Consider the following 19,634-nt stretch of genomic DNA (forward strand, 5'->3'; position numbering starts at 1 on the left):
GAGCTATGCTAGCAAGCTAGGCCTAGGATCAAATACAACACTTACTTTTATCCTAAAACGATCACTGGCATTCATGCAGCAGCATTCAAATACTATTGTTTGGAATGTGCATCCAAACTGACATTGGTTATGGTTACGCTGATAGTTTTCAACAAAGTATATCAACATATATAGCTATATCAGGTATATATAAAAGTATATCTGCGTTCTGCGTTTCTCCTTCCCCCAACCTTCTACTGCGTCACGCTCAGCTCCATGCATCCACGTGGCAAACGTTGAAATACATTGAGTCAGTGCGTTAGCGAACTCTCTGCCGTTTTTGCTTTATACTGTACCATACATCTATAAATCAGCAATGTGTTAATAACATAATCTATCTCACCTTTACCGAAGTCCACCAGTCAGCGAGGTTTTAGAGAGTCAAATTCAGAAATGGACTCTGACAAACATACGACTAATGAACGACTGATATTAATGACAAACCGGACAGTAAAACCCAAAAGAACAATTCAAAATGGGTTGACTGAAGTCGAGCTTGGAACTGTCCTTGGAAATGCTGGTTTGTTACGTCCCTGTCTGTTTTTGCTTTGTGTTTGTGTTTGTGTCTGTGTCTCTCTCTCTCTCTCCCAGGTGTTCGTGATCCCTTGATTGTCTCCCTGTTAATCATCCATCATCAAGTCCACCTGTGTTCCTGTCCTGTCAACCAATCACCTGTCTACCTGTTCCCTATATATGTGGCTGTTTGTTACTTGTGTAGGTTAGAGGGAAGAGGTTATGTTTGTTTCATTCTATTTTGAGTAATTCTGTTTCATTCTGTTTTGTTAGTATATTAGTTGGTTGCTACATTTGTCTGTCTAGTGTTTGTTTGGTTACCTATGGTCCCCGGTTGCCTTATCCTGCCAGATAAAGTCAGATAAAGTCTTCTATGAGCTTGTGAATAAATCATGATTGGAAAGAGACACATTCAAGAGTGTATTTTAAAGAGTCTTTAATACAAATAGGAATTGGGGAACCAGCAAGACAAAAAAATGCAGACTCAAAACTTAAAACTATAGAATATATTCAGAAGATCAATGTTAAAAGAACATGCCATAACAGAACTAAGGAGAGTATAGTGCAAATGCTAAATTGAGAATGCTTCTCTATTTAAATTAAAGATATCTTTTTTTTTTTTTTAAACAAAAAAACCAATAACAGCTAGACATTCATATCCTGGCAATGACAATTTTCCTCATCAATACAAAGGGACACATTTTAATGTGTTTACACTGAGAATACGAAATGTGTAAATAAAAGTTACATACTGAATGAAGCTCTCCCTAATGAATTTCGATCTACTTAATTAAACCTGTGAGTGAAGATGACTTAGTCACTCCACAGCAAGTTGTTGGCAGAATGATCACATGACTTCATAGCCACTGCGAATGCCTCTCATCAGCATGCAGTGAAATACGAGGCCCATGATCTAGAATAAAAAAATTAAACAGTAAGCAAACTAGCCGTGTGTGTGTGTGTGTGTGTGTGTGTGTGCGTGCGTTTGTGGATGGGTGGTTGTGGGGTTGGATTAGTAGCTACAATCAGCAGATCTTGTGTGTAGGTATGTGAATGTTTTTGTTCACTTTACATTTTGCTTCAGTAACCAAACTGGCTGACAGTAAAATATTACTTACACATTTCCCAGGGAAGGGTCTTTGGAGCACGTAGTCCAGGGATAAGGTTGGTGGTAGTGCTCAACTCGGGCCTGTAAAGGAGGATCAGTTTGTTAGGATAGAAGGAAGGTGTTCTCAGCCCTGTAAAGGAGGATAGAAGGAAGGTGTTCTCAGCCCTGTAAAGGAGGATAGAAGGAAGGTGTTCTCCGGTTTGACATTAAATCAACTGCTCCAGTTTGAACAGTTCACATGATAAATACCCTATGAAGTAAGCATCCTGTGGAGGAGAATAAGACATTGTATTGTGTGGTGGAAAATTAAAGATGAGTTACACACCTGTTCTGATTGATCAGGTGTGTGGACACGCCCCACACGAAAGGGGACGCAACGTCATCTGCCTCTGCAACAACAGAAACAGCATTATTATTACAACATCATACAATAACCTTTCCTTGTTCCACACCCTGCTGGGCATGCTTTGAAAATTAAATGGTTGCCCGAATTAGGGACAGCTCCCCAATGCATTCAGTTATGCATAGAAATGATCAGTATGTCACTTAATTAGCACGGCATCTGTACATCTGAAATTTGCATTGGCTCAAGTGTGCATCAACTTCACACTGGGATATTTAGTCACTCACATTTAAAGTCATAAAAGCATCTTTGGGCTTGAATTAATCACAGGCCCAGCTCACTAGAGTACTGACCTGCATCCCAGTCCTCCTCACAATTGGTGTTTGGTACTGTCCAGGTGCTGACAGGGACGTGCCACTTGCTCTTCACCTCAGCACTGTCCACTGTTAACCAAAGAACCTGGTTAGACTCACTACAAGGAGCAAATGGGTTTTATTGACAAAGATAGTATCATTGAAGATACAACAACATTTAAATCTTACGGTCTTCGCAATTCACAGATCTCCTGTCCTCACAGTTCAGGATGTGGTGTGATAGCTCATTTTTGGGCATCAGGTGGCGGGCATTGAAAGGGCAGGTTTTCAATGTATTGGCCAGTTCTGGGTGATTCTAAAAAGACGAAAAAGATGCTTTACAAAAAAGAGCATATTTGAGAACATCTCATTTGAGATTTCAATGTCTGCAACGGCAGACTACTCCTACAACAGTTATTCCACGACAAGCACTACAGTTCTTACCTTACTGCACTTGATCAGATGGTATGGGAAGCGGCTGCCACGGATCTGGTGGTTCTTGTCATATGGACACTGAAGGAGTTTGTTTGGGTCACTGGCATCTGTTATTTCAATGAGCAATGGTAAGAGAAATGTGAATGAGAAATCAACATCACTCAATTCAAACGTTGGGTAAAGTGTGGTTCTTTTTAAATATACATATAGTATATAAGATAGGAATATGTGAAAAAGATAGGAAGGACATCCTAAGAAAATCTGTCTTTTTCAATATTTTAACATATGGACATTTGATTTTAATTTTAACAATATTGAGAGATGGTGGCAATATAACTAAACAAATAAAACTTGAAAAAATCTTCAGTCTTAAAATTCAGATAGGCTATAGTTTTATGTAATAAAAATGAATAGTTTAAAAGATAAAGTTGAATTTCATCATGTGTGTTCCATTTCTGCATAGCAGTGACACCTTGTTAGTTCTAGATTCTATTGATATAAATTCCAGTAATTAGCATGTATATGTAAAGAGGTAAACCTTGATAACTTTTGAACCATACATGATTTTCTCATGCAATTCTCTATGTGATGGACATATTTATTTTAATCTAAAGTGAAGGCAAAATGATTTGTGTGGACACCCTACATAGGGTGTCCTAACTTTTTCCTCAGTAGGAATTGGCATCTTTGTTCATATTTTGTTATACATGATAAGTTACATTTTCATTGTTTTTGGTTAAATTACATCACCTTTATCTATAGATATTGTTTAAAAAGATCAAATATTGATGTAGTGTCCTAATTTTTTCACACTGTAAGATCTTAAGGACTTTCAAGAGATGAGTGCAGGAATATTTCACAATGGTTTCTTAAAGCTCGTGTTTAGCCTACCAGTGTCTTCGAAGCATTGCAGCTCCTCAAGTGTAGCAGTGGTCTTCGTGGGAGTGCAAGTTGATGTGAAGGCCATTCTGTTAGCTATGCCTTTCTTTTGTGGCCTCGGCCTCGCCAAATTCAGCTTCTATCACCAGCCCGCTCCCAATAAGAGAAGAAAATGAAATGAGCAGAAATGTGATGAATTCGTTAGTTGAAAAAAGAAAAAAGACATAAAATGAAAGAGCTATGCTAGCAAGCTAGGCCTAGGATCAAATACAACACTTACTTTTATCCTAAAACGATCACTGGCATTCATGCAGCAGCATTCAAATACTATTGATTGGAATGTGCATCCAAACTGACATTGGTTATGGTTACGCTGATAGTTTTCAACAAAGTATATCAACATATATAGCTATATCAGGTATATATAAAAGTATATCTGCGTTCTGCGTTTCTCCTTCCCCCAACCTTCTACTGCGTCACGCTCAGCTCCATGCATCCACGTGGCAAACGTTGAAATACATTGAGTCAGTGCGTTAGCGAACTCTCTGCCGTTTTTGCTTTATACTGTACCATACATCTATAAATCAGCAATGTGTTAATAACATAATCTATCTCACCTTTACCGAAGTCCACCAGTCAGCGAGGTTTTAGAGAGTCAAATTCAGAAATGGACTCTGACAAACATACGACTAATGAACGACTGATATTAATGACAAACCGGACAGTAAAACCCAAAAGAACAATTCAAAATGGGTTGACTGAAGTCGAGCTTGGAACTGTCCTTAGAAATGCTGGTTTGTTACGTCCCTGTCTGTTTTTGCTTTGTGTTTGTGTCTGTGTCTCTCTCTCTCTCCCAGGTGTTCGTGATCCCTTGATTGTCTCCCTGTTAATCATCCATCATCAAGTCCACCTGTGTTCCTGTCCTGTCAACCAATCACCTGTCTACCTGTTCCCTATATATGTGGCTGTTTGTTACTTGTGTAGGTTAGAGGGAAGAGGTTATGTTTGTTTCATTCTATTTTGAGTAATTCTGTTTCATTCTGTTTTGTTAGTATATTAGTTGGTTGCTACATTTGTCTGTCTAGTGTTTGTTTGGTTACCTATGGTCCCCGGTTGCCTTATCCTGCCAGATAAAGTCAGATAAAGTCTTCTATGAGCTTGTGAATAAATCATGATTGGAAAGAGACACATTCAAGAGTGTATTTTAAAGAGTCTTTAATACAAATAGGAATTGGGGAACCAGCAAGACAAAAAAATGCAGACTCAAAACTTAAAACTATAGAATATATTCAGAAGATCAATGTTAAAAGAACATGCCATAACAGAACTAAGGAGAGTATAGTGCAAATGCTAAATTGAGAATGCTTCTCTATTTAAATTAAAGATATCTTTTTTTTTTTTTAAACAAAAAAACCAATAACAGCTAGACATTCATATCCTGGCAATGACAATTTTCCTCATCAATACAAAGGGACACATTTTAATGTGTTTACACTGAGAATACGAAATGTGTAAATAAAAGTTACATACTGAATGAAGCTCTCCCTAATGAATTTCGATCTACTTAATTAAACCTGTGAGTGAAGATGACTTAGTCACTCCACAGCAAGTTGTTGGCAGAATGATCACATGACTTCATAGCCACTGCGAATGCCTCTCATCAGCATGCAGTCAAATACAAGGCCCATGATCTAGAATAAAAAAATAAAACAGTAAGCAAACTAGCCGTGTGTGTGTGTGTGTGTGTGCGTGCGTTTGTGGATGGGTGGTTGTGGGGTTGGATTAGTAGCTACAATCAGCAGATCTTGTGTGTAGGTATGTGAATGTTTTTGTTCACTTTACATTTTGCTTCAGTAACCAAACTGGCTGACAGTAAAATATTACTTACACATTTCCCAGGGAAGGGTCTTTGGAGCACGTAGTCCAGGGATAAGGTTGGTGGTAGTGCTCAACTCGGGCCTGTAAAGGAGGATCAGTTTGTTAGGATAGAAGGAAGGTGTTCTCAGCCCTGTAAAGGAGGATAGAAGGAAGGTGTTCTCAGCCCTGTAAAGGAGGATAGAAGGAAGGTGTTCTCCGGTTTGACATTAAATCAACTGCTCCAGTTTGAACAGTTCACATGATAAATACCCTATGAAGTAAGCATCCTGTGGAGGAGAATAAGACATTGTATTGTGTGGTGGAAAATTAAAGATGAGTTACACACCTGTTCTGATTGATCAGGTGTGTGGACACGCCCCACACGAAAGGGGACGCAACGTCATCTGCCTCTGCAACAACAGAAACAGCATTATTATTACAACATCATACAATAACCTTTCCTTGTTCCACACCCTGCTGGGCATGCTTTGAAAATTAAATGGTTGCCCGAATTAGGGACAGCTCCCCAATGCATTCAGTTATGCATAGAAATGATCAGTATGTCACTTAATTAGCACGGCATCTGTACATCTGAAATTTGCATTGGCTCAAGTGTGCATCAACTTCACACTGGGATATTTAGTCACTCACATTTAAAGTCATAAAAGCATCTTTGGGCTTGAATTAATCACAGGCCCAGCTCACTAGAGTACTGACCTGCATCCCAGTCCTCCTCACAATTGGTGTTTGGTACTGTCCAGGTGCTGACAGGGACGTGCCACTTGCTCTTCACCTCAGCACTGTCCACTGTTAACCAAAGAACCTGGTTAGACTCACTACAAGGAGCAAATGGGTTTTATTGACAAAGATAGTATCATTGAAGATACAACAACATTTAAATCTTACGGTCTTCGCTATTCACAGATCTCCTGTCCTCACAGTTCAGGATGTGGTGTGATAGCTCATTTTTGGGCATCAGGTGGCGGGCATTGAAAGGGCAGGTTTTCAATGTATTGGCCAGTTCTGGGTGATTCTAAAAAGACGAAAAAGATGCTTTACAAAAAAGAGCATATTTGAGAACATCTCATTTGAGATTTCAATGTCTGCAACGGCAGACTACTCCTACAACAGTTATTCCACGACAAGCACTACAGTTCTTACCTTACTGCACTTGATCAGATGGTATGGGAAGCGGCTGCCACGGATCTGGTGGTTCTTGTCATATGGACACTGAAGGAGTTTGTTTGGGTCACTGGCATCTGTTATTTCAATGAGCAATGGTAAGAGAAATGTGAATGAGAAATCAACATCACTCAATTCAAACGTTGGGTAAAGTGTGGTTCTTTTTAAATATACATATAGTATATAAGATAGGAATATGTGAAAAAGATAGGAAGGACCTCCTAAGAAAATCTGTCTTTTTCAATATTTTAACATATGGACATTTGATTTTAATTTTAACAATATTGAGAGATGGTGGCAATATAACTAAACAAATAAAACTTGAAAAAATCTTCAGTCTTAAAATTCAGATAGGCTATAGTTTTATGTAATAAAAATGAATAGTTTAAAAGATAAAGTTGAATTTCATCATGTGTGTTCCATTTCTGCATAGCAGTGACACCTTGTTAGTTCTAGATTCTATTGATATAAAATCCAGTAATTAGCATGTATATGTAAAGAGGTAAACCTTGATAACTTTTGAACCATACATGATTTTCTCATGCAATTCTCTATGTGATGGACATATTTATTTTAATCTAAAGTGAAGGCAAAATGATTTGTGTGGACACCCTACATAGGGTGTCCTAACTTTTTCCTCAGTAGTAATTGGCATCTTTGTTCATATTTTGTTATACATGATAAGTTACATTTTCATTGTTTTTGGTTAAATTACGTCACCTTTATCTATAGATATTGTTTAAAAAGATCAAATATTGATGTAGTGTCCTAATTTTTTCACACTGTAAGATCTTAAGGACTTTCAAGAGATGAGTGCAGGAATATTTCACAATGGTTTCTTAAAGCTCGTGTTTAGCCTACCAGTGTCTTCGAAGCATTGCAGCTCCTCAAGTGTAGCAGTGGTCTTCGTGGGAGTGCAAGTTGATGTGAAGGCCATTCTGTTAGCTATGCCTTTCTTTTGTGGCCTCGGCCTCGCCAAATTCAGCTTCTATCACCAGCCCGCTCCCAATAAGAGAAGAAAATGAAATGAGCAGAAATGTGATGAATTCGTTAGTTGAAAAAAGAAAAAAGACATAAAATGAAAGAGCTATGCTAGCAAGCTAGGCCTAGGATCAAATACAACACTTACTTTTATCCTAAAACGATCACTGGCATTCATGCAGCAGCATTCAAATACTATTGTTTGGAATGTGCATCCAAACTGACATTGGTTATGGTTACGCTGATAGTTTTCAACAAAGTATATCAACATATATAGCTATATCAGGTATATATAAAAGTATATCTGCGTTCTGCGTTTCTCCTTCCCCCAACCTTCTACTGCGTCACGCTCAGCTCCATGCATCCACGTGGCAAACGTTGAAATACATTGAGTCAGTGCGTTAGCGAACTCTGCCGTTTTTGCTTTATACTGTACCATACATCTATAAATCAGCAATGTGTTAATAACATAATCTATCTCACCTTTACCGAAGTCCACCAGTCAGCGAGGTTTTAGAGAGTCAAATTCAGAAATGGACTCTGACAAACATACGACTAATGAACGACTGATATTAATGACAAACCGGACAGTAAAACCCAAAAGAACAATTCAAAATGGGTTGACTGAAGTCGAGCTTGGAACTGTCCTTAGAAATGCTGGTTTGTTACGTCCCTGTCTGTTTTTGCTTTGTGTTTGTGTCTGTGTCTCTCTCTCTCTCCCAGGTGTTCGTGATCCCTTGATTGTCTCCCTGTTAATCATCCATCATCAAGTCCACCTGTGTTCCTGTCCTGTCAACCAATCACCTGTCTACCTGTTCCCTATATATGTGGCTGTTTGTTACTTGTGTAGGTTAGAGGGAAGAGGTTATGTTTGTTTCATTCTATTTTGAGTAATTCTGTTTCATTCTGTTTTGTTAGTATATTAGTTGGTTGCTACATTTGTCTGTCTAGTGTTTGTTTGGTTACCTATGGTCCCCGGTTGCCTTATCCTGCCAGATAAAGTCAGATAAAGTCTTCTATGAGCTTGTGAATAAATCATGATTGGAAAGAGACACATTCAAGAGTGTATTTTAAAGAGTCTTTAATACAAATAGGAATTGGGGAACCAGCAAGACAAAAAAATGCAGACTCAAAACTTAAAACTATAGAATATATTCAGAAGATCAATGTTAAAAGAACATGCCATAACAGAACTAAGGAGAGTATAGTGCAAATGCTAAATTGAGAATGCTTCTCTATTTAAATTAAAGATATCTTTTTTTTTTTTTAAACAAAAAAACCAATAACAGCTAGACATTCATATCCTGGCAATGACAATTTTCCTCATCAATACAAAGGGACACATTTTAATGTGTTTACACTGAGAATACGAAATGTGTAAATAAAAGTTACATACTGAATGAAGCTCTCCCTAATGAATTCCGATCTACTTAATTAAACCTGTGAGTGAAGATGACTTAGTCACTCCACAGCAAGTTGTTGGCAGAATGATCACATGACTTCATAGCCACTGCGAATGCCTCTCATCAGCATGCAGTCAAATACGAGGCCCATGATCTAGAATAAAAAAATAAAACAGTAAGCAAACTAGCCGTGTGTGTGTGTGTGTGTGTGCGTGCGTTTGTGGATGGGTGGTTGTGGGGTTGGATTAGTAGCTACAATCAGCAGATCTTGTGTGTAGGTATGTGAATGTTTTTGTTCACTTTACATTTTGCTTCAGTAACCAAACTGGCTGACAGTAAAATATTACTTACACATTTCCCAGGGAAGGGTCTTTGGAGCACGTAGTCCAGGGATAAGGTTGGTGGTAGTGCTCAACTCGGGCCTGTAAAGGAGGATCAGTTTGTTAGGATAGAAGGAAGGTGTTCTCAGCCCTGTAAAGGAGGATAGAAGGAAGGTGTTCTCAGCCCTGTAAAGGAGGATAGAAGGAAGGTGTTCTCCGGTTTGACATTAAATCAACTGCTCCAGTTTGAACAGTTCACATGATAAATACCCTATGAAGTAAGCATCCTGTGGAGGAGAATAAGACATTGTATTGTGTGGTGGAAAATTAAAGATGAGTTACACACCTGTTCTGATTGATCAGGTGTGTGGACACGCCCCACACGAAAGGGGACGCAACGTCATCTGCCTCTGCAACAACAGAAACAGCATTATTATTACAACATCATACAATAACCTTTCCTTGTTCCACACCCTGCTGGGCATGCTTTGAAAATTAAATGGTTGCCCGAATTAGGGACAGCTCCCCAATGCATTCAGTTATGCATAGAAATGATCAGTATGTCACTTAATTAGCACGGCATCTGTACATCTGAAATTTGCATTGGCTCAAGTGTGCATCAACTTCACACTGGGATATTTAGTCACTCACATTTAAAGTCATAAAAGCATCTTTGGGCTTGAATTAATCACAGGCCCAGCTCACTAGAGTACTGACCTGCATCCCAGTCCTCCTCACAATTGGTGTTTGGTACTGTCCAGGTGCTGACAGGGACGTGCCACTTGCTCTTCACCTCAGCACTGTCCACTGTTAACCAAAGAACCTGGTTAGACTCACTACAAGGAGCAAATGGGTTTTATTGACAAAGATAGTATCATTGAAGATACAACAACATTTAAATCTTACGGTCATCGCTATTCACAGATCTCCTGTCCTCACAGTTCAGGATGTGGTGTGATAGCTCATTTTTGGGCATCAGGTGGCGGGCATTGAAAGGGCAGGTTTTCAATGTATTGGCCAGTTCTGGGTGATTCTAAAAAGACGAAAAAGATGCTTTACAAAAAAGAGCATATTTGAGAACATCTCATTTGAGATTTCAATGTCTGCAACGGCAGACTACTCCTACAACAGTTATTCCACGACAAGCACTACAGTTCTTACCTTACTGCACTTGATCAGATGGTATGGGAAGCGGCTGCCACGGATCTGGTGGTTCTTGTCATATGGACACTGAAGGAGTTTGTTTGGGTCACTGGCATCTGTTATTTCAATGAGCAATGGTAAGAGAAATGTGAATGAGAAATCAACATCACTCAATTCAAACGTTGGGTAAAGTGTGGTTCTTTTTAAATATACATATAGTATATAAGATAGGAATATGTGAAAAAGATAGGAAGGACATCCTAAGAAAATCTGTCTTTTTCAATATTTTAACATATGGACATTTGATTTTAATTTTAACAATATTGAGAGATGGTGGCAATATAACTAAACAAATAAAACTTGAAAAAATCTTCAGTCTTAAAATTCAGATAGGCTATAGTTTTATGTTGAATAGTTTAAAAGATAAAGTTGAATTTCATCATGTGTGTTCCATTTCTGCATAGCAGTGACACCTTGTTAGTTCTAGATTCTATTGATATAAATTCCAGTAATTAGCATGTATATGTAAAGAGGTAAACCTTGATAACTTTTGAACCATACATGATTTTCTCATGCAATTCTCTATGTGATGGACATATTTATTTTAATCTAAAGTGAAGGCAAAATGATTTGTGTGGACACCCTACATAGGGTGTCCTAACTTTTTCCTCAGTAGGAATTGGCATCTTTGTTCATATTTTGTTATACATGATAAGTTACATTTTCATTGTTTTTGGTTAAATTACATCACCTTTATCTATAGATATTGTTTAAAAAGATCAAATATTGATGTAGTGTCCTAATTTTTTCACACTGTAAGATCTTAAGGACTTTCAAGAGATGAGTGCAGGAATATTTCACAATGGTTTCTTAAAGCTCGTGTTTAGCCTACCAGTGTCTTCGAAGCATTGCAGCTCCTCAAGTGTAGCAGTGGTCTTCGTGGGAGTGCAAGTTGATGTGAAGGCCATTCTGTTAGCTATGCCTTTCTTTTGTGGCCTCGGCCTCGCCAAATTCAGCTTCTATCACCAGCCCGCTCCCAATAAGAGAAGAAAATGAAATGAGCAGAAATGTGATGAATTCGTTAGTTGAAAAAAGAAAAAAGACATAAAATGAAAGAGCTATGCTAGCAAGCTAGGCCTAGGATCAAATACAACACTTACTTTTATCCTAAAACGATCACTGGCATTCATGCAGCAGCATTCAAATACTATTGTTTGGAATGTGCATCCAAACTGACATTGGTTATGGTTACGCTGATATACTTTGTATATCAACATATATAGCTATATCAGGTATATATAAAAGTATATCTGCGTTCTGCGTTTCTCCTTCCCCCAACCTTCTACTGCGTCACGCTCAGCTCCATGCATCCACGTGGCAAACGTTGAAATACATTGAGTCAGTGCGTTAGCGAACTCTCTGCCGTTTTTGCTTTATACTGTACCATACATCTATAAATCAGCAATGTGTTAATAACATAATCTATCTCACCTTTACCGAAGTCCACCAGTCAGCGAGGTTTTAGAGAGTCAAATTCAGAAATGGACTCTGACAAACATACGACTAATGAACGACTGATATTAATGACAAACCGGACAGTAAAACCCAAAAGAACAATTCAAAATGGGTTGACTGAAGTCGAGCTTGGAACTGTCCTTAGAAATGCTGGTTTGTTACGTCCCTGTCTGTTTTTGCTTTGTGTTTGTGTCTGTGTCTCTCTCTCTCTCCCAGGTGTTCGTGATCCCTTGATTGTCTCCCTGTTAATCATCCATCATCAAGTCCACCTGTGTTCCTGTCCTGTCAACCAATCACCTGTCTACCTGTTCCCTATATATGTGGCTGTTTGTTACTTGTGTAGGTTAGAGGGAAGAGGTTATGTTTGTTTCATTCTATTTTGAGTAATTCTGTTTCATTCTGTTTTGTTAGTATATTAGTTGGTTGCTACATTTGTCTGTCTAGTGTTTGTTTGGTTACATATGGTCCCCGGTTGCCTTATCCTGCCAGATAAAGTCAGATAAAGTCTTCTATGAGCTTGTGAATAAATCATGATTGGAAAGAGACACATTCAAGAGTGTATTTTAAAGAGTCTTTAATACAAATAGGAATTGGGGAACCAGCAAGACAAAAAAATGCAGACTCAAAACTTAAAACTATAGAATATATTCAGAAGATCAATGTTAAAAGAACATGCCATAACAGAACTAAGGAGAGTATAGTGCAAATGCTAAATTGAGAATGCTTCTCTATTTAAATTAAAGATATCTTTTTTTTTTTTTTAAACAAAAAAACCAATAACAGCTAGACATTCATATCCTGGCAATGACAATTTTCCTCATCAATACAAAGGGACACATTTTAATGTGTTTACACTGAGAATACGAAATGTGTAAATAAAAGTTACATACTGAATGAAGCTCTCCCTAATGAATTTCGATCTACTTAATTAAACCTGTGAGTGAAGATGACTTAGTCACTCCACAGCAAGTTGTTGGCAGAATGATCACATGACTTCATAGCCACTGCGAATGCCTCTCATCAGCATGCAGTCAAATACAAGGCCCATGATCTAGAATAAAAAAATAAAACAGTAAGCAAACTAGCCGTGTGTGTGTGTGTGTGTGTGTGCGTGCGTTTGTGGATGGGTGGTTGTGGGGTTGGATTAGTAGCTACAATCAGCAGATCTTGTGTGTAGGTATGTGAATGTTTTTGTTCACTTTACATTTTGCTTCAGTAACCAAACTGGCTGACAGTAAAATATTACTTACACATTTCCCAGGGAAGGGTCTTTGGAGCACGTAGTCCAGGGATAAGGTTGGTGGTAGTGCTCAACTCGGGCCTGTAAAGGAGGATCAGTTTGTTAGGATAGAAGGAAGGTGTTCTCAGCCCTGTAAAGGAGGATAGAAGGAAGGTGTTCTCAGCCCTGTAAAGGAGGATAGAAGGAAGGTGTTCTCCGGTTTGACATTAAATCAACTGCTCCAGTTTGAACAGTTCACATGATAAATACCCTATGAAGTAAGCATCCTGTGGAGGAGAATAAGACATTGTATTGTGTGGTGGAAAATTAAAGATGAGTTACACACCTGTTCTGATTGATCAGGTGTGTGGACACGCCCCACACGAAAGGGGACGCAACGTCATCTGCCTCTGCAACAACAGAAACAGCATTATTATTACAACATCATACAATAACCTTTCCTTGTTCCACACCCTGCTGGGCATGCTTTGAAAATTAAATGGTTGCCCGAATTAGGGACAGCTCCCCAATGCATTCAGTTATGCATAGAAATGATCAGTATGTCACTTAATTAGCACGGCATCTGTACATCTGAAATTTGCATTGGCTCAAGTGTGCATCAACTTCACACTGGGATATTTAGTCACTCACATTTAAAGTCATAAAAGCATCTTTGGGCTTGAATTAATCACAGGCCCAGCTCACTAGAGTACTGACCTGCATCCCAGTCCTCCTCACAATTGGTGTTTGGTACTGTCCAGGTGCTGACAGGGACGTGCCACTTGCTCTTCACCTCAGCACTGTCCACTGTTAACCAAAGAACCTGGTTAGACTCACTACAAGGAGCAAATGGGTTTTATTGACAAAGATAGTATCATTGAAGATACAACAACATTTAAATCTTACGGTCTTCGCTATTCACAGATCTCCTGTCCTCACAGTTCAGGATGTGGTGTGATAGCTCATTTTTGGGCATCAGGTGGCGGGCATTGAAAGGGCAGGTTTTCAATGTATTGGCCAGTTCTGGGTGATTCTAAAAAGACGAAAAAGATGCTTTACAAAAAAGAGCATATTTGAGAACATCTCATTTGAGATTTCAATGTCTGCAACGGCAGACTACTCCTACAACAGTTATTCCACGACAAGCACTACAGTTCTTACCTTACTGCACTTGATCAGATGGTATGGGAAGCGGCTGCCACGGATCTGGTGGTTCTTGTCATATGGACACTGAAGGAGTTTGTTTGGGTCACTGGCATCTGTTATTTCAATGAGCAATGGTAAGAGAAATGTGAATGAGAAATCAACATCACTCAATTCAAACGTTGGGTAAAGTGTGGTTCTTTTTAAATATACATATAGTATATAAGATAGGAATATGTGAAAAAGATAGGAAGGACCTCCTAAGAAAATCTGTCTTTTTCAATATTTTAACATATGGACATTTGATTTTAATTTTAACAATATTGAGAGATGGTGGCAATATAACTAAACAAATAAAACTTGAAAAAATCTTCAGTCTTAAAATTCAGATAGGCTATAGTTTTATGTAATAAAAATGAATAGTTTAAAAGATAAAGTTGAATTTCATCATGTGTGTTCCATTTCTGCATAGCAGTGACACCTTGTTAGTTCTAGATTCTATTGATATAAATTCCAGTAATTAGCATGTATATGTAAAGAGGTAAACCTTGATAACTTTTGAACCATACATGATTTTCTCATGCAATTCTCTATGTGATGGACATATTTATTTTAATCTAAAGTGAAGGCAAAATGATTTGTGTGGACACCCTACATAGGGTGTCCTAACTTTTTCCTCAGTAGGAATTGGCATCTTTGTTCATATTTTGTTATACATGATAAGTTACATTTTCATTGTTTTTGGTTAAATTACATCACCTTTATCTATAGATATTGTTTAAAAAGATCAAATATTGATGTAGTGTCCTAATTTTTTCACACTGTAAGATCTTAAGGACTTTCAAGAGATGAGTGCAGGAATATTTCACAATGGTTTCTTAAAGCTCGTGTTTAGCCTACCAGTGTCTTCGAAGCATTGCAGCTCCTCAAGTGTAGCAGTGGTCTTCGTGGGAGTGCAAGTTGATGTGAAGGCCATTCTGTTAGCTATGCCTTTCTTTTGTGGCCTCGGCCTCGCCAAATTCAGCTTCTATCACCAGCCCGCTCCCAATAAGAGAAGAAAATGAAATGAGCAGAAATGTGATGAATTCGTTAGTTGAAAAAAGAAAAAAGACATAAAATGAAAGAGCTATGCTAGCAAGCTAGGCCTAGGATCAAATACAACACTTACTTTTATCCTAAAACGATCACTGGCATTCATGCAGCAGCATTCAAATACTATTGTTTGGAATGTGCATCCAAACTGACATTGGTTATGGTTACGCTGATAGTTTTCAACAAAGTATATCAACATATATAGCTATATCAGGTATATATAAAAGTATATCTGCGTTCTGCGTTTCTCCTTCCCCCAACCTTCTACTGCGTCACGCTCAGCTCCATGCATCCACGTGGCAAACGTTGAAATACATTGAGTCAGTGCGTTAGCGAACTCTCTGCCGTTTTTGCTTTATACTGTACCATACATCTATAAATCAGCAATGTGTTAATAACATAATCTCTCTCACCTTTACCGAAGTCCACCAGTCAGCGAGGTTTTAGAGTCAAATTCAGAAATGGACTCTGACAAACATACGACTAATGAACGACTGATATTAATGACAAACCGGACAGTAAAACCCAAAAGAACAATTCAAAATGGGTTGACTGAAGTCGAGCTTGGAACTGTCCTTAGAAATGCTGGTTTGTTACGTCCCTGTCTGTTTTTGCTTTGTGTTTGTGTCTGTGTCTCTCTCTCTCTCCCAGGTGTTCGTGATCCCTTGATTGTCTCCCTGTTAATCATCCATCATCAAGTCCACCTGTGTTCCTGTCCTGTCAACCAATCACCTGTCTACCTGTTCCCTATATATGTGGCTGTTTGTTACTTGTGTAGGTTAGAGGGAAGAGGTTATGTTTGTTTCATTCTATTTTGAGTAATTCTGTTTCATTCTGTTTTGTTAGTATATTAGTTGGTTGCTACATTTGTCTGTCTAGTGTTTGTTTGGTTACCTATGGTCCCCGGTTGCCTTATCCTGCCAGATAAAGTCAGATAAAGTCTTCTATGAGCTTGTGAATAAATCATGATTGGAAAGAGACACATTCAAGAGTGTATTTTAAAGAGTCTTTAATACAAATAGGAATTGGGGAACCAGCAAGACAAAAAAATGCAGACTCAAAACTTAAAACTATAGAATATATTCAGAAGATCAATGTTAAAAGAACATGCCATAACAGAACTAAGGAGAGTATAGTGCAAATGCTAAATTGAGAATGCTTCTCTATTTAAATTAAAGATATCTTTTTTTTTTTTTAAACAAAAAAACCAATAACAGCTAGACATTCATATCCTGGCAATGACAATTTTCCTCATCAATACAAAGGGACACATTTTAATGTGTTTACACTGAGAATACGAAATGTGTAAATAAAAGTTACATACTGAATGAAGCTCTCCCTAATGAATTTCGATCTACTTAATTAAACCTGTGAGTGAAGATGACTTAGTCACTCCACAGCAAGTTGTTGGCAGAATGATCACATGACTTCATAGCCACTGCGAATGCCTCTCATCAGCATGCAGTCAAATACGAGGCCCATGATCTAGAATAAAAAAATAAAACAGTAAGCAAACTAGCCGTGTGTGTGTGTGTGTGTGTGCGTGCGTTTGTGGATGGGTGGTTGTGGGGTTGGATTAGTAGCTACAATCAGCAGATCTTGTGTGTAGGTATGTGAATGTTTTTGTTCACTTTACATTTTGCTTCAGTAACCAAACTGGCTGACAGTAAAATATTACTTACACATTTCCCAGGGAAGGGTCTTTGGAGCACGTAGTCCAGGGATAAGGTTGGTGGTAGTGCTCAACTCGGGCCTGTAAAGGAGGATCAGTTTGTTAGGATAGAAGGAAGGTGTTCTCAGCCCTGTAAAGGAGGATAGAAGGAAGGTGTTCTCAGCCCTGTAAAGGAGGATAGAAGGAAGGTGTTCTCCGGTTTGACATTAAATCAACTGCTCCAGTTTGAACAGTTCACATGATAAATACCCTATGAAGTAAGCATCCTGTGGAGGAGAATAAGACATTGTATTGTGTGGTGGAAAATTAAAGATGAGTTACACACCTGTTCTGATTGATCAGGTGTGTGGACACGCCCCACACGAAAGGGGACGCAACGTCATCTGCCTCTGCAACAGAAACAGCATTATTATTACAACATCATACAATAACCTTTCCTTGTTCCACACCCTGCTGGGCATGCTTTGAAAATTAAATGGTTGCCCGAATTAGGGACAGCTCCCCAATGCATTCAGTTATGCATAGAAATGATCAGTATGTCACTTAATTAGCACGGCATCTGTACATCTGAAATTTGCATTGGCTCAAGTGTGCATCAACTTCACACTGGGATATTTAGTCACTCACATTTAAAGTCATAAAAGCATCTTTGGGCTTGAATTAATCACAGGCCCAGCTCACTAGAGTACTGACCTGCATCCCAGTCCTCCTCACAATTGGTGTTTGGTACTGTCCAGGTGCTGACAGGGACGTGCCACTTGCTCTTCACCTCAGCACTGTCCACTGTTAACCAAAGAACCTGGTTAGACTCACTACAAGGAGCAAATGGGTTTTATTGACAAAGATAGTATCATTGAAGATACAACAACATTTAAATCTTACGGTCTTCGCTATTCACAGATCTCCTGTCCTCACAGTTCAGGATGTGGTGTGATAGCTCATTTTTGGGCATCAGGTGGCGGGCATTGAAAGGGCAGGTTTTCAATGTATTGGCCAGTTCTGGGTGATTCTAAAAAGACGAAAAAGATGCTTTACAAAAAAGAGCATATTTGAGAACATCTCATTTGAGATTTCAATGTCTGCAACGGCAGACTACTCCTACAACAGTTATTCCACGACAAGCACTACAGTTCTTACCTTACTGCACTTGATCAGATGGTATGGGAAGCGGCTGCCACGGATCTGGTGGTTCTTGTCATATGGACACTGAAGGAGTTTGTTTGGGTCACTGGCATCTGTTATTTCAATGAGCAATGGTAAGAGAAATGTGAATGAGAAATCAACATCACTCAATTCAAACGTTGGGTAAAGTGTGGTTCTTTTTAAATATACATATAGTATATAAGATAGGAATATGTGAAAAAGATAGGAAGGACATCCTAAGAAAATCTGTCTTTTTCAATATTTTAACATATGGACATTTGATTTTAATTTTAACAATATTGAGAGATGGTGGCAATATAACTAAACAAATAAAACTTGAAAAAATCTTCAGTCTTAAAATTCAGATAGGCTATAGTTTTATGTAATAAAAATGAATAGTTTAAAAGATAAAGTTGAATTTCATCATGTGTGTTCCATTTCTGCATAGCAGTGACACCTTATTAGTTCTAGATTCTATTGATATAAATTCCAGTAATTAGCATGTATATGTAAAGAGGTAAACCTTGATAACTTTTGAACCATACATGATTTTCTCATGCAATTCTCTATGTGATGGACATATTTATTTTAATCTAAAGTGAAGGCAAAATGATTTGTGTGGACACCCTACATAGGGTGTCCTAACTTTTTCCTCAGTAGGAATTGGCATCTTTGTTCATATTTTGTTATACATGATAAGTTACATTTTCATTGTTTTTGGTTAAATTACATCACCTTTATCTATAGATATTGTTTAAAAAGATCAAATATTGATGTAGTGTCCTAATTTTTTCACACTGTAAGATCTTAAGGACTTTCAAGAGATGAGTGCAGGAATATTTCACAATGGTTTCTTAAAGCTCGTGTTTAGCCTACCAGTGTCTTCGAAGCATTGCAGCTCCTCAAGTGTAGCAGTGGTCTTCGTGGGAGTGCAAGTTGATGTGAAGGCCATTCTGTTAGCTATGCCTTTCTTTTGTGGCCTCGGCCTCGCCAAATTCAGCTTCTATCACCAGCCCGCTCCCAATAAGAGAAGAAAATGAAATGAGCAGAAATGTGATGAATTCGTTAGTTGAAAAAAGAAAAAAGACATAAAATGAAAGAGCTATGCTAGCAAGCTAGGCCTAGGATCAAATACAACACTTACTTTTATCCTAAAACGATCACTGGCATTCATGCAGCAGCATTCAAATACTATTGTTTGGAATGTGCATCCAAACTGACATTGGTTATGGTTACGCTGATAGTTTTCAACAAAGTATATCAACATATATAGCTATATCAGGTATATATAAAA

The 19,634-nt window shown here is 38.3% G+C and overlaps 5 protein-coding genes across 5 annotated transcripts; all 5 read right to left on the minus strand.

The window, feature by feature from the left end:
- Nucleotides 1-1,662: 1,662 nt before the first annotated feature.
- Nucleotides 1,663-3,758, minus strand: LOC308174455 (gametocyte-specific factor 1-like; the record flags this gene model as incomplete). The annotated part of the gene is made up of 6 exons (XM_080549534.1): nucleotides 1,663-1,741; nucleotides 1,986-2,049; nucleotides 2,357-2,446; nucleotides 2,546-2,672; nucleotides 2,801-2,898; nucleotides 3,683-3,758. 6 exons carry the CDS (start codon nucleotides 3,756-3,758, stop codon nucleotides 1,663-1,665), a joined length of 534 nt encoding a protein of 177 aa, XP_080405660.1.
- A 1,792-nt stretch (nucleotides 3,759-5,550) lies between these two features.
- On the minus strand, nucleotides 5,551-7,646 carry LOC308174456 (gametocyte-specific factor 1-like; the record flags this gene model as incomplete). The annotated part of the gene is made up of 6 exons (XM_080549535.1): nucleotides 5,551-5,629; nucleotides 5,874-5,937; nucleotides 6,245-6,334; nucleotides 6,434-6,560; nucleotides 6,689-6,786; nucleotides 7,571-7,646. 6 exons carry the CDS (start codon nucleotides 7,644-7,646, stop codon nucleotides 5,551-5,553), a joined length of 534 nt encoding a protein of 177 aa, XP_080405661.1.
- A 1,790-nt stretch (nucleotides 7,647-9,436) lies between these two features.
- LOC308174457 (uncharacterized protein) lies at nucleotides 9,437-11,524 on the minus strand (the record flags this gene model as incomplete). Its single annotated transcript, XM_080549536.1, has 6 exons — nucleotides 9,437-9,515; nucleotides 9,760-9,823; nucleotides 10,131-10,220; nucleotides 10,320-10,446; nucleotides 10,575-10,672; nucleotides 11,449-11,524. 6 exons carry the CDS (start codon nucleotides 11,522-11,524, stop codon nucleotides 9,437-9,439), a joined length of 534 nt encoding a protein of 177 aa, XP_080405662.1.
- Nucleotides 11,525-13,313: 1,789 nt separating this feature from the next.
- LOC308174459 (gametocyte-specific factor 1-like) lies at nucleotides 13,314-15,409 on the minus strand (the record flags this gene model as incomplete). Its single annotated transcript, XM_080549538.1, has 6 exons — nucleotides 13,314-13,392; nucleotides 13,637-13,700; nucleotides 14,008-14,097; nucleotides 14,197-14,323; nucleotides 14,452-14,549; nucleotides 15,334-15,409. The coding sequence occupies 6 exons, from the start codon at nucleotides 15,407-15,409 to the stop codon at nucleotides 13,314-13,316; spliced, it is 534 nt and encodes a 177-aa protein (XP_080405664.1).
- A 1,790-nt stretch (nucleotides 15,410-17,199) lies between these two features.
- LOC308174460 (gametocyte-specific factor 1-like) lies at nucleotides 17,200-19,292 on the minus strand (the record flags this gene model as incomplete). Its single annotated transcript, XM_080549539.1, has 6 exons — nucleotides 17,200-17,278; nucleotides 17,523-17,586; nucleotides 17,891-17,980; nucleotides 18,080-18,206; nucleotides 18,335-18,432; nucleotides 19,217-19,292. 6 exons carry the CDS (start codon nucleotides 19,290-19,292, stop codon nucleotides 17,200-17,202), a joined length of 534 nt encoding a protein of 177 aa, XP_080405665.1.
- Nucleotides 19,293-19,634: the final 342 nt, after the last annotated feature.

Source organism: Nansenia antarctica, assembly GCF_963989245.1.
Source record: "Nansenia antarctica genome assembly, chromosome: 20".
NCBI classification, from domain to species: domain Eukaryota; kingdom Metazoa; phylum Chordata; class Actinopteri; order Argentiniformes; family Microstomatidae; genus Nansenia; species Nansenia antarctica.